General features: G+C 48.8%; 1 protein-coding gene across 12 annotated transcripts in view; it reads left to right on the plus strand.

Annotated features, from left to right (window-relative positions):
• Nucleotides 1-13,103, plus strand: part of PALM2AKAP2 (PALM2 and AKAP2 fusion) — a 222,086-nt gene that overhangs the window by 127,555 nt on the left and 81,428 nt on the right. Inside the window, exons 1-2 of one of the 12 annotated variants that reach the window (XM_079959181.1) lie at nucleotides 11,805-11,861; nucleotides 12,628-12,687. The exons of 7 other annotated variants lie outside the window; for them this stretch is intronic. In XM_079959181.1, coding sequence (XP_079815307.1) covers nucleotides 11,820-11,861; nucleotides 12,628-12,687 — 102 coding nt within the window. In that variant the 5' untranslated portion in view covers nucleotides 11,805-11,819. 4 more of the 12 variants (XM_079959179.1, XM_079959174.1, XM_079959182.1 and 1 more) reach the window with 4 other exon arrangements.

The following is a 13,103-nucleotide window of genomic DNA, read 5'->3' on the forward strand; positions in this document are numbered from 1 at the left end:
ACTATGAATATCAATGGAAGTTAGATGCCCTTCAAGGGCGTGATGTGAGCTGTCAAATGTGCTAACGTTTTCCAATTAGTTGAGGGGGGGGGGAGTAAGTTTTTCGAAGCCAGCCGTGAATCGCAAATTAGTGAAAAGTATTTCAGTTATGCCTCCCATACTCCCATAAAAAGGCAGCTGAAAAAGGAGGAGGGGAACATCAGCACATTCACATGCCGGGGTCTTTTGCTGGAAGGATTTTCCCTGTTTGTTTGTTTGTTTTCCAAAAGTGTCGCTTTTTAATAAAGAGCAGTTATTGAATAAGGAGGTTTAATTACATTGGCAACACTTTCCAATAGGGAAGCTGACTCAGTGTTATTCATGTGATGTGAGCAAAATCAGCAAAACACTTTTGTAGAGAAAACAAACAGAATAGTGGAGCAACTACAGAGGCCTGCTAGCAAACCAAACCCTCATTTTAATAATGATGATGATGATGATGATGATACAGTGGTACCTCTGGTTACGAACTTAATTAGTTCCAGGGGTCCGTTCTTAACCTGAAACTGTTCTTAACCTGAGGTACCACTTTAGCTAATGGGGCCTCCCGCTGCCACTGCCGTGCGATTTATGTTCTCATCCTGAGGTAAAGTTCTTAACCCAATGTACTACATACGGGTTAGCGGAGTCTGTAACCCGAAGTGTTTGTAACCCGAGGTACCACTGTAAAGTTACTCAGATCAACCCCCAAATTTGCATGCCAACAGAGTGATTTTTCATCTACGATATTACAGTCTAATTAACTGTGCACACGTTATGTTGAAGAGGTTAGACCACATTATCCAGCAGATCACGCCTATTTAACATGCTGTTGTCATTGTTGTTTGGCTTATCAAACAACTAAATTGATGGGCTTTGTTTTTATGGAGAAACATTGATGCCCTTGACATGGATGCATGTGAAATGCTGGATACAGCAATAATTTTAGCAGCTAGATGACATTTGCATGTGGATGGAACTGTTTTCTTTTTTTCCTCCGTGTGCCACAAGACATCCATTATGCCAGGGGTGTCCAAACTTTTTTCAAAGAGGGCCAGATTTGATGAAGTGAACATACGTGAGGGCCACCCAAAGAGCCGTTTCTTTAGGATTGAAGCTGTTGAGCTTTTTTTAGGATTTTACCATTCTTCTGCCGGTGCCACTGCAATGTTCAGAGATGGCCCTGCCATTGGGTATAGTGAAGTAAGGGGACTATGGCCCTTGGTTGTCCCTCCTAAGGCCCCTTGGTCAGTCCCCTCTATTGCTCCCCAGAGTTAGTAGCTGGGGTGGGGCTCGGCTGCAGCAAATGCCTTCTGGCGGTAGCATCACTGCATACCCTCCAAATGTCCCGATTTTCCAGGAACAATCCCAGAATTATGAAAGCCATCCTGGCTTCTGATTTGATCCCGGAATTTCCCTTTTCCCCTGCCAGTGCAGCCACTGCTAAGGAAGCACTCTCAGGGGTAGAGGAACCCCCTCCGGCACCCGGGGCAGTGCAGCCCATACGGACTGCGCATGTGCGGCATCCCGCGTGTGCGCAGTCCATACGGGATGCCGCTTGCACGTGGCGGCCGTACAGACTGCCACGTGAGCAGCATCCTGTACGGACGCCTGTATGGATGGCGCGTGAGAGCAGCAGCCTGTATGGACTGCATGTGCCCTTGGTCGCTCTACAGCTGGGGAGAGGCAGGGACCATCTTGTCACCCCTCCCAGAGTGGCACCTGCCCCCCCTTCCCAAATTTCCCAATTTTCATCTGAGGAATGTTGGAGGGTATGTTACTTGTGTTTACTAGGAGGGGGAAGCGGGCAAGTTTGGGGTTGTGCAGCACACCAGCAAAGCCAATCTGATTGTCCCATGCTTGAACGCATGTGCACCACACTGGTGACACTGATTCAGCTTTATTGAAGACCACCTGTTAAAGCAAGCAGGGGAACCAGCGACCTTGCAGATGTTGTTGGACTCTACTTCCCACCAGCCTCAGCGAGGATGGTTAATGGTCAGGGATGATGGGAGTTGTACTCCAGCCACATCTGAAAGCGCACAGGTTCCCTTTCCTTGTGGGTAGCAAACTGTACTGCTGGCCTGTGGAACACTGTCTGCAGAATATTGATACACCCAAAGACAGGGAAATTCACATTCCCTAGTTAAATTCAGGGATACCGTTTTAGGCGCTGTGATGGCAGTTGAGTGATGGAGTGGTATTGACTGAAGATTGGCTGTTCAGGGCAGAAGATTGTATTTATTTTCCCTCCTTATACTTCTTCCCCTGCTGATCAGCTGGTTGGCAGCGTTCAGAGCATCTAACCCAGGAGATTTGCTTGTGTAGGTTTGGATTTGGGTTGTCGTATTAGCAATTCATCTTTCATTTCTTGAAGACGGCAAAAGCTACAGTTCAGAAACAAGGAAGGAAACTTGTAGGCGATGCATCGCATCTGTTTCAGTTATTTCATCCCTTCTTACCTACTCAATTGGGAAAGAGTGAGTTAACACACGCCTCTGCCATAGTGTCTTGGGAATCCTCAGTTTATGAGACACTAAGCTAATTTCATTGTGTGCTGCCTGCTATTTCGGTTGCGGAACGGAAATCTAATCTGTGCCTGCCTGAGATCAGAAGAGAGAGGAGCACACAAGAAAAAGCCTCTCACTCAGAGATCATATGATGACCAGTAGATTTACTGCATTCCAACAGACTGCGCATGCATAAACCACATGCTTCATCCCATCACTCTTTCTAGGTCCCACAGTTATGATTATAGTGGATGCCTTTGAAGTAAATGGCACTCCCTGTCTCTTTCTGGTTGCTGATTTTTGGACTTTGATTTTTCAGTGGCAGTTTCAGGGCACTGAAGAAGTTACTTTAAGTCTAATCTATCTAAACAGCAATGCACAAGCATCATTTTCGTTGTCATTAGATGTAAGCTGTGAACAGGGTGGTACTTCCTACCATGTCCGTCCCCCAATTCTGCTAACAATTATTATAAGAAATTCTCTTCTCGGTATTCATTTTGGAGGTGGTGACATCTGCATTGGATGAGATGGATTCATCTAATGCAGTGATGGCCAAACTTGGCCCTCCAGCTGTTTTGGGACTACAACTCCCATCCTCCCTAGCTAACAGGACCAGTGGTCAGGGGTGATGGGAATTGTAGTCCCAAAACAGCTGGAGGGCCACGTTTGGCCATCACTGATCTAATGGGTTTCCTCTTTTTTTTCCCCAAAGGCTTTAGCAGACTGGAGAAAGAAGGAAGAGCTTGCTATGAGAATGAAAGGTTATTTTCTTTCATTTACAAAGCCTACCTTTTCGTTGTTATGGGAGAATGTGAGGAGGTAGCAAGGGATGGGAGACTTTATTCGACATTACCAGACAATTAGGTAAAGGGACCCCTGATCATTAGGTCCAGTTGTGACCGACCCTGGGGTTGCAGCGCTCATCTCGCTTTATTGGCTGAGGGAGCCGGCATACAGCTTCTGGGTCATGTGGCCAGCATGATTAAGCTGCTTCTGGCAAACCAGAGCAGCACATGGAAACGCCGTTTACCTTCCCGCCGGAGCGGTACCTATTTATCTACTTGCACTTTGACATGCTTTTGAACTGCTAGGTTGGCAGGAGCAGGGACCGAGCAATGGGAGCTCACCCCATCGCAGGGATTCGAACCGCTGACCTTCTGATCGGCAAGTCCTAGGCTCTGTGGTTTAACCCACAGTGCCACCCGCAACCAGACAATTAGCCAGCATTTATTGTTGGGGTGGGGGTGGTTTGTCATTGCAATTGCTCTGGGTCAGGTCAGGTGGCTGTCAAGGCATCCAGTGACACTGAAGTAGCGCCCCCTCCCCAGGATCCAGTTTGGCACACTTGCTCTGTTACTCCACTGACCAGACCCTGCCAAGACACCTCCACAGGGCTCACGACATCAGGCAGCAATGGAATGGTGAATGGAAGTTAGTTCAAATGGATGCACACTGGGGTGAAAGATCCCAAAGATCAAATCAACTCAAGGGCTGTTACATGGAAGAGGGCACAAGCTTGTTTTCTCTTCTGGGGGGTAGGACTCGAACCAATGGCTTCAAGTTACAAGAAAGGAGATTCCAACTAAGCATCAGGAATAAATTTCTGACAGTAAGAGCTGTTCGACAGTGGAACGGTCTCCATTGGGAGGTTGTGGAGTCTCCTTCCCTGGAGGTTTTTCAGCAGAAGTTGGATGGTCATCTGTCATGGCTGCGTTAGCTGAGATTCCTGCATTGCCAGAGGTTAGACTAGATGAGCCCTGGGGTCCCTTCCAATTCTACAATTCCAACATTCTATTATTCTGACTAGCCAGCTAGGGAGGCTTATACTCAAAAGTAACTTTGCCTTGAATTCCTTCAAAGACTTCATCCTAGCAAGTTATAAGCAAATGAAAGAGATTGGAAGGGAGCACCTAAACTCTCCACGGCGACACCTGTTACAGCAAGGAGCAGCTGTTCTTTCGCCTACAGCGGCTTTTATAGGGACCAGCTGTCCAAGGGAGGTTTGCCTTCAGCCACATGTCAAATAAAGGCGTGAAAAGATGCCAGCTGTTTGTCCATTTCGAAGAGCCCTGTTTTCTTCCTTCCTTTTATGTTCTCAAATTTGGGGATACGTGAATTCTTAGTAAGCAAAATCACCCTTGCCACTTTCTTACCCTGACTTAGGGGGAAGGCTGTTGCCTTGTGATCAGACGCCCCATGTCATATGTTGGTTACTGGGCTGCATCACTTTTGGAACATGCAGAGACGATTAAAAAAAACAAAACACCATTAGAGACCATTCAAACTTCTAGGCGGCAATCCTTTACCTACTTAACTAGGGTGAATCCCCACTCACTCAGTGTGAGTAGATATGTTGTATGCAGTGCTTTTTTTCAGAAATGTACCTGAGTGCAGTTCCGGCACCTCTCAGGTGGGTTCCATTGCAGGCCAACATTCCCCCACCGGCTTCTTGATTTTCCATACTTCTGGGAAGCCCAAAAAGAACATTTCAAGCCAAAATGGAATCTGGCCAACATGTGCGAGTCTATACTTTGTTTTTAGATCTATGACCTAGCTCCTAGCCATTCCTAGTCGTGATTAGTCAGGGCAGGGCCAATTCGTATTTCTTTTTCTTCAGTCTGTCTCCCATGTAGCAGTGGCAGGCTTTAAGCATTCCAGCCAAGCTTCTACTGTTGCACATGTGCATGTCTCCACAAGGGCCCTTCTGAGCTGCCCTAGCCATCTGCCTGAATCTAAGAGAACGAGGGAGACGGGGGCGCATTTATTTGACCTGCACCAGAACCAGGTGTGACCTCCAAACCAGCTAGAGAAACAGATTGCTGTAGTTCTAAGCACCTCTGCGGTCAGTGAACGCGGCTTGTTGTAAAACAAGCGGCTATTCAGGACTGCCCTGAGTCCCCTGCGACTTACTGGAATAATGTCATGGTGAGTTCCAGTACCGTATTTTTCTTGGTGGTGGTGGGGAACCACACCACCACTTCTGTGTATAGGATTTTGCTTGTAGTTGCTCACCTGCAGCCTGGAGAATTGGTACAACCAGCAATAGAGGCTGCATTTTGCCTCTGGGGTTGCTAAGCTAAGCATACGCTGCCTTGTAAGTTCTGCTGACTATAGCAACATTTCCACATAATTATGTATTTAGGGCTGGGTTGTAAAAGTCACAGCTGGGAAGTGACCACCCCCCTAGAGAGAATCCTCACATCTCTACAGAATTTATTAATGAATATGTGGTGTCCTTCCAGAATCTCCTGCCTCCCATACTGCTTCTCTTTTACCAGGCTACCCTGCGTGCTTGTGATATTAGATATTCCTATGTTGCAATGTAAAGTGCGTATGAAGGTGACCTCCACATTTCCCACAGCTCTGCTGTGTGACTGATGGATTGCCTAGGTTCATTAGACTTTCATGAAACACACAAAGAATGCCTCCGAGTTCTGTTTCCTTCAAACATAAACATTTCCGCAAATCCTTGTGTTCCCTTTTCCACATAATTGTATCCAGAGAAGAGCCTAAAAAGGAGATCTCTAAATTTCCATCTCAAGTATTCATTTATTTTTGCAACCAAAATATGTCCCTTGTCACCAGTGAAGATGAAAATAATTGTTCAAATATGTATGTTAAGATACGGTTGCTTTGCAGAATCAGACCATGGTCTGCCTTAGGAAACTCACAGAATATGATGACTATGGTCCACCCCACAGCTTGTACTAGCATCTGACACCCACAGGTATACTGTTTTTGCACATGGAGGTTCTGCTAAGCTACTATGCTGCTGATGTAGCATAGTAGTTTGCTGATGTTGCTCAGGATTCGATAAAGACATGTGGGGGGGGGTGATTCTGAAGAACCCGCACATGGAATGAACTGAGTGGATGGGCAGTAAAATGGCAAAGTGTAAAGATACACATGTTTAGGCAAAGATATCTTAATTTCACATATACAGTTATGGGGTCTGAACTGGTGGTGACTGACCAGAAATGAGATAGATGATAGCTCTATGAAGATGTCAAGCTGGTGTGTGGCAGCTGTGAAAAAGACAATTCCATTGTAGGGATCGTTAGGAAAGGAACTGAAAACAACACTGCTGATATCATAACGTCGTTATACAGATTTATAGTGCCGCCACATTTGGAATACTGCATATAGCTCTCATTGCCTTGCCTCAAAAAGGATATTGTAGAATTGGAAAAGGTTCTGAAAAGAACAATCAAAATAATCAAGGGGCAACTCTCCTGTGGGGAAAAGCCGAAGCATTTAGGGATTTATAGTTTAGAGCAGAGGTTTTCCACCTTTTTGAGTCCACGGCTCCCTTGACCAACTACATTCTTTCTGTGGCACCCCTGTGGGGCTCAGGAGCCCAGTTATGTCACCCCTTGACTGCAGAGCTGGCAGCCTCTCACTCTTTTTCAAACACCCTCCCTGGTGGAGGGTTCCCTCAGCCTCCTCTCCATTCTCCTTGGGAGTCCTTTAGGCAGCTGCAGCTTCTGCCCCTGGTCTTTGAGCCACCTCTGCTCCTGGCAACCAGACCCTTTAGCCAGCCCCAGAGGCACCATTTGCTTGCAGGGCTTGTAGCCAGGGCTGCTGCAACAAACAGACGTGCAAGCCTTTGGGAGGCAGAGATGCAGGAGGGCATCAGAGGAGGGAGGGAAGGAAAGGGAGACAGAGGCCAGTTGTTGTCTGCAGCACCTCTGACCATCATTCAAGGCATCCCCAGGTGCCACGGCACACTGGTTGGGTTTAGTGAAAAGGCAAGTAGGAGTGGACATGTCAGAGGTTTATAAAATTATGTATGGCATTGAGAATGAGGGTAGCCGTGGGGAGGGGTGTTATCCCTCTCTTGTAGAACTCATGGACTTGTCATGGACTTTGAAGACACTCAAACTCAGGACGAAAGGGAGAAACGTGCTAAGAGGAAGGCACACTTGGCAAACCCTCACCATGATCAACTCCCGCCCGGAAACCCATGTCCCCACTGTGGAAGGATGTGTGGATCCAGAATTGGCCTCCACAGTCACTTAGGGACTCACTTTTAAAACCGTGTTCATGGAAGACAATCTTACTCAGCTACGAGTTATCACCAAAGAAGATGAAGAAGGCATCTGGTTGGTCACTGGGAGTACAGGATGCTGGACTAGTTGGGTCATTAGCCAGATCCGGCCAACTTTTCTTACATTCTTAGTGGCCACTACCATGTAGACCTGGAAGAACTGAAGCCTTTGAGTTTTATGCAGGAAATCAGCTGATTGCTGCACCCTGCTACATGCTTCAGATATCTCTACATGCTGATTTGTGTCACCTATGAGGGGGACATGTATTTTGCAGATCTGAATCCTTAATAAGGAATAACAACTGTCAATCATCCGTTTTCCATAACTTACCTAATTTTGCATCTGCATTCCTGCCACATTCCAGAATGCTTGGTTCTTAATATGATCCAGGAATTGTTCCATGTCTCTGCTTATTTTTCAATGCATATCCAAAAGCAAGACGTGAACATTAAGAAAATGTATCTTTATTAAAAAGCATTTAAGACAAATTTTGTTCCACTGCTGCAAGTATTTTGAAATGCAAATCACAGGCAGAGCAAGACTTACTAAAATATGCATGATAAAACAGCACTTGATTTCCTCTGTGACTTATTAATAGCCTCCTACCTAATTAGTATTAATTAAACACACCCTCACATAGGAAATAGTAAAATTGGAACATGGGAGATAGCTTGCTATGTTGTGTGGGCCAAGAAAGAAGCACCACCAACATTAAGTTCTGATAAACTGGGGAAGTGGGTCATAGAATCATAGAACTGTCTCATATGGGGATTGAATCTGCAACCTTGGTATTATCAACACCATGCTCTAACTCAGGCATGTCCTAAGTCCATTTCAGGGGCCTAATCTGGCCTGTTGGTCAGTTTAATAAGGTTTAACCCCTGTGGCAGTTTATTTCCTGGGGTAAAATCCTTAAAAAAAAACCTCAACAACTCCAACCCTAAAAAAAGCTCAACAACTTCAATCCTAAAAAAAGGTTATTGCCTTTGGTCAGCCCTTTGATCGACCCTCACGGTCCTTCACTTAATCAAATCTGGCCCTCTTTGAGCCAGATTAGGTGGCGCTGTGGGTTAAAGCCTCAGCGCCTAGGACTTGCCGATCGAAAGGTCGGCAGTTCGAATCCCTGCGGCGGGGTGCGCTCCCGCTGCTCGGTCCCAGCGCCTGCCAACCTAGCAGTTCGAAAGCACCTCCGGGTGCAAGTAGATAAATAGGGACCGCTTACCAGCGGGAAGGTAAACGGCGTTTCCGTGTGCGGCTCTGGCTCTGGCTCTGGCTCTGGCCAGAGCAGCGATGTCACGCTGGCCACGTGACCCGGAAGTGTCTCCGGACAGCACTGGCCCCTGGCCTCTTAAGTGAGATGGGCGCACAACCCCAGAGTCTGTCAAGACTGGCCCGTACGGGCAGGGGTACCTTTACCTTTACCTTTTAACTGAGCTATCCAGTGATCAAATAGTTGAAGTTTATTAATTAGGTGATCTCCCTGCCATTGAAGACAGGGGGGTAGCGTAGGGAGGACTTCTGGGGCAATTGCCAAGCCAGCCCTGTCTCAGTCTTGCAAAGCCACTCAGCATGTGAAGGCTGCAATCAAAGGCTGTTGCATCCTTTTCATGCACCAATAGAGCCTGCTGCGCCAGGCCAGCCCTCACTGCCGAAGTGAAACCAGCCCCAAGCGGCACCTTCTGTCTTTGGCAACAGATTTTGAATGGGAGGTAGAGTTGACCCATAGCACACAATTCACTAGGAAGTCATCTTGTGCATTCCCTATTGGAAATGAACAGGAGCTGCCTAGTGCACAACAGTGCTGTAGCAGAGCTCTCCTTCCTTTTATCCTTTATATCCTTTGACTTGCCCTTTAAGGACGGGCGTCACATGGCCCCATTGCGCTGACCCACTCTGCAACATAACAGCCTCCTCCTCCGTTAGCTGCAGCCTCTGGACGGTCATCAAGGGCAGCTCCAGACAGGCTGCATTCCAGTAGCCCAGGGGAGAGGTCACAAGAAGCAGGGGCAGTTGAGGCCAGGCTTTCCCAGTCCGTAACTTAAGCTGGGCATAAAGCACCCTTAGCCATAAAAATCACTTGAGACGGCAGGGGCAACAGGAGTGCCAACTTGAATAATATATTGGAGGGGGTGTGTAATAAGTCCCGGCCCACAAAATTGATCACAAAGATGCAGCACGTGCACACCATTTGAATGGCAATGGCCATCAATTGGACGAGGTCCCCTCAATTATTTTATTGGGGGGCTAGTTCTTCTTCTTTGGCGATCACTCGTAGCGAAGTAAGATTGTCTTCCATGAACATGGTTTTAAAAGTGAGTCTGTAAGTGACTGTGGAGGCCAGTTCTGGATCCACACGTCCCTCCACAGTGGGGACGTAGGTTTCCGGGCGGGAGTTGATCGTGGCGATCGTGGTTTGCCAAGTGTGCCTTCCTCTTAGCATATTTTTCCCTTTCATCCTGAGTTTGAGCGTCTTCAAAACACACGACACCTTTGGTACAGGCTGTTCTCCAATTGGGAGGGTGTGAGGGTACCCCAGCTTCTAGGAGTTGGATCCTTTTGAGTGGCAAGCTGGTACCCACAAATAACCTTTCTATTGGCCTATGCAAGATGATGGATTTTATTGGGGGTGCCAACTTGAATAAAATATTGGGCAGCTGGGTAAGCACCCAGCCGCACAAAATCGATCACAAGGTGTAGCACATGCATCAACACTGAAGGGGCCTGGCTCAATTATTTTATTGGGGGGCTCCAAAGCGGGGGGGGGGGGCGGCGAGGGGAACCCAGCCTCTAGGAGTTGGAACCTAGGAACGATTTTGCCCTAAGATGGGTTTTATTTTATGTCATTTTTCCCCCTGGTGGCCCACCGCGGCTGCCTTGAAGGCTGGCCGCGGAGCCTTTTCGTTGGCCTTATCCCCGCCATGGCGGGAGGGCGGAGAGCAGCAGCAGCAGCTCTTTCTGCAGGCGCGGCGCGAGTCTCGAATGGATGCTGAGGTAACCTGAGAGGAGGCGGAGGCGGCGGTTGCTGCTGCTGCTGCCTCCCGCCGCCCCCCACCCCCACCCCCACCCCCACCCCGCCCCGGCTGCACGGAGCGAACGAGGCCGAAAGCAGCGAGCTCCGGTTCGCTTATTTATTTATTATTCAGCAGCAGAGGCGCGAGCCTGAGAGGAGGCGGCGGCGGCGGCAGCGTGGCGAGCTGGCAAAAGAGAGAGCGCGCGCGTTCGCAGCCGGCTTCCATGTCCTGCGGTGCAGCTGCCTCACAACACGCCCACCTCCCTTCCTCACAGACCGGAGAGTGTGTGCCGTGTTACTGCCGCCGCTGCAGCTGCTGCCGCCACACTTCCTAAACTTGGAAGCGGCAGCCGGCCACGGAGGCAAGCCGGAGAAAGAGGAGGAGGAGGCGGCGGAAAGCGGCGGCTGCTCGCGCGCGTTATCCTGCTTCCCTCCGCGCGCGCCGCCGCCGCCGCCGGGCTGAGAGACTTGGCTCGCTTGCTGGAGAAGCCGGCGAGAGGAAGAACGGAGGTAGCTCCTGCTCCTTTCCCTCCGCCTGGGCGCCCAACGCTGCCGCCTCGTGCTCTTCGCTTCGGGGCTTGTTGTGGGGACGCGGCGGAGGGGGGAGAAACGGGGACGGGAGGGGAAGGGAAGAATTGCCCCGCGTCCATCTTTCTCCTCCGCGTGGTGGAGCGGAGGGGTCTGTGCGCGCGCAAGGGAGCAATTGCTGCCTGCAAAGCTCTCGCATGCAGTGGGAGAAGGAGGGTCAGGGCTGCTCTCGGGCTTGGCTTGGCGTGGCCACAGCTACAGAGCTTGTGTGTGTGTGTGTGTGTGTGTGTGTGCGCACGCGCGCATAGGGGTCGAGGTCCCTTCGGCCCCCCCTTTAAAATATTTGAGAGAGCCAGCCCCCCCCCAAGTTGATGGGCATTGCCATTCAAATTTTGTGTGTATGTGCACTGCATCATGTGATCGATTATGTGGGAAGGGGCTTACCTGTCCCCCAATATTTTATTCAAGTTGGCACCCCACTCTGTGTGTGTGTGTGTGTGTGTGTGTGTGTGTGTATGAGTATGAGGAGGGGGGCGATTCCTGGGCTCCTGATGGGAAGCTGTGCTGGAGAAGGGGGGGTGCCATTTCGGTGCAGTTCCACCCCTCTCTGCCATCACCCCAAAGGCTCTGTGGCTGCCTCACACTTCTCACACACTGAGATTGACTCGCAAGGATGTGCATGCAGGGCCTTGGAAGCCTGTCTGCATGGAAGAAAGCTGCATTGAGCTCAGTTCGACTTGCTCCGTGGTAAGAATTGCAGCATTAACTGATAGGCACGTATCAGGTATGCATGCCAAAGGTACAAAACCTTTTACTTTTCTTATCTTTTTTTAAGAGAGAGAGATGTGTGCATGCTCAGGCATCAGATAAACTCTGTCCTATGTGGATGACCTTGCCATAGTTATCATGAGGGGTAAAATAATTGTGATCACATCCGCTGTGAAAAAGGACGCACACACCCCTTTTAACCTTGAGTGCGCCCAAGAATAAGTCGTTCAACGCGGCTGCTTTCCTCTCGGCCACCCACATGCAAATATGGGGGGTGGGGGTGGGTATGAACACTTAGGGGTCCAAATGTAATAGGTTGGATGGTGGAGGGAACTGTGTACGTAGTAACTGCAACTGCTTATGGGAACTGTGGGGACACGCAAGACTTGAGTGGGCTGGTGGAAACATGACTTGATCCTTCGCAAGTCAACGTGCATGGAGCAGTGGCTTCATGGGCTGTGAACATTACCATGGTTCATTTAGACTTTGCAACTGCATTGGCCTCATCCCCATCAGATATGAGGGGAATTGTGAGAAAACCGCATCCCCCTACAGTTCAGAGAGAGCACAGGTAACTAGAGAAGTAAGGTGAGATAACTTGGGTGCTGAGGAGGTAGCTGGGATTCTGGAAGGGCATCTGATGCTTGGGAGTATCAGAGTCAACTTGACAGTGTATGTATGTATTTGTGTGTGTGTGTGTGGTCACTGAGGATCACAGTTTGAAGGCTTTGGTTGTGGTTTGCAGGGTTCAGGAGGTAAGGGAGATCTCAACTTCCATTCTCAAAACGGGGAACGTATATTTAAGGTAGGGGCAGTGCTTTTTGGGGAACCTTGCATTTTATTTTTTCTTTAGAGGGGAGAAAGAACAGCAAACGGTTCAGAAGTGCTCAGTATAAAAAGGACCAGGACATTGCCTCATCTCTCCGCATGAAGCGAACAGGGAAATGAAGGACAGAATGGAATGCAAAGCACTTCCTCTCTGTATAGAATGCCATGTCCACAGATACTAGCGTATTTGGGTGCCGTTTTCCCAAATCCTTAACCAGTTGGTTTGAAATAAGAAGCATTTAAAAAGCGAAGGTTGTATCTGGAGGTTTTCTGACCGTTGCAAATTCCAGGCAACACCTGCAGTTACACGGCTTGTCCCTTCTGAATGTCACCACTAGATCCCACTTGCTCCCTGTGTTGCTGGCGTGAAGTGAGCACAACAGTTAATTATTT

Source organism: Podarcis cretensis, assembly GCF_951804945.1.
Source record: "Podarcis cretensis genome assembly, chromosome: 17".
Lineage (NCBI taxonomy): Eukaryota > Metazoa > Chordata > Lepidosauria > Squamata > Lacertidae > Podarcis > Podarcis cretensis.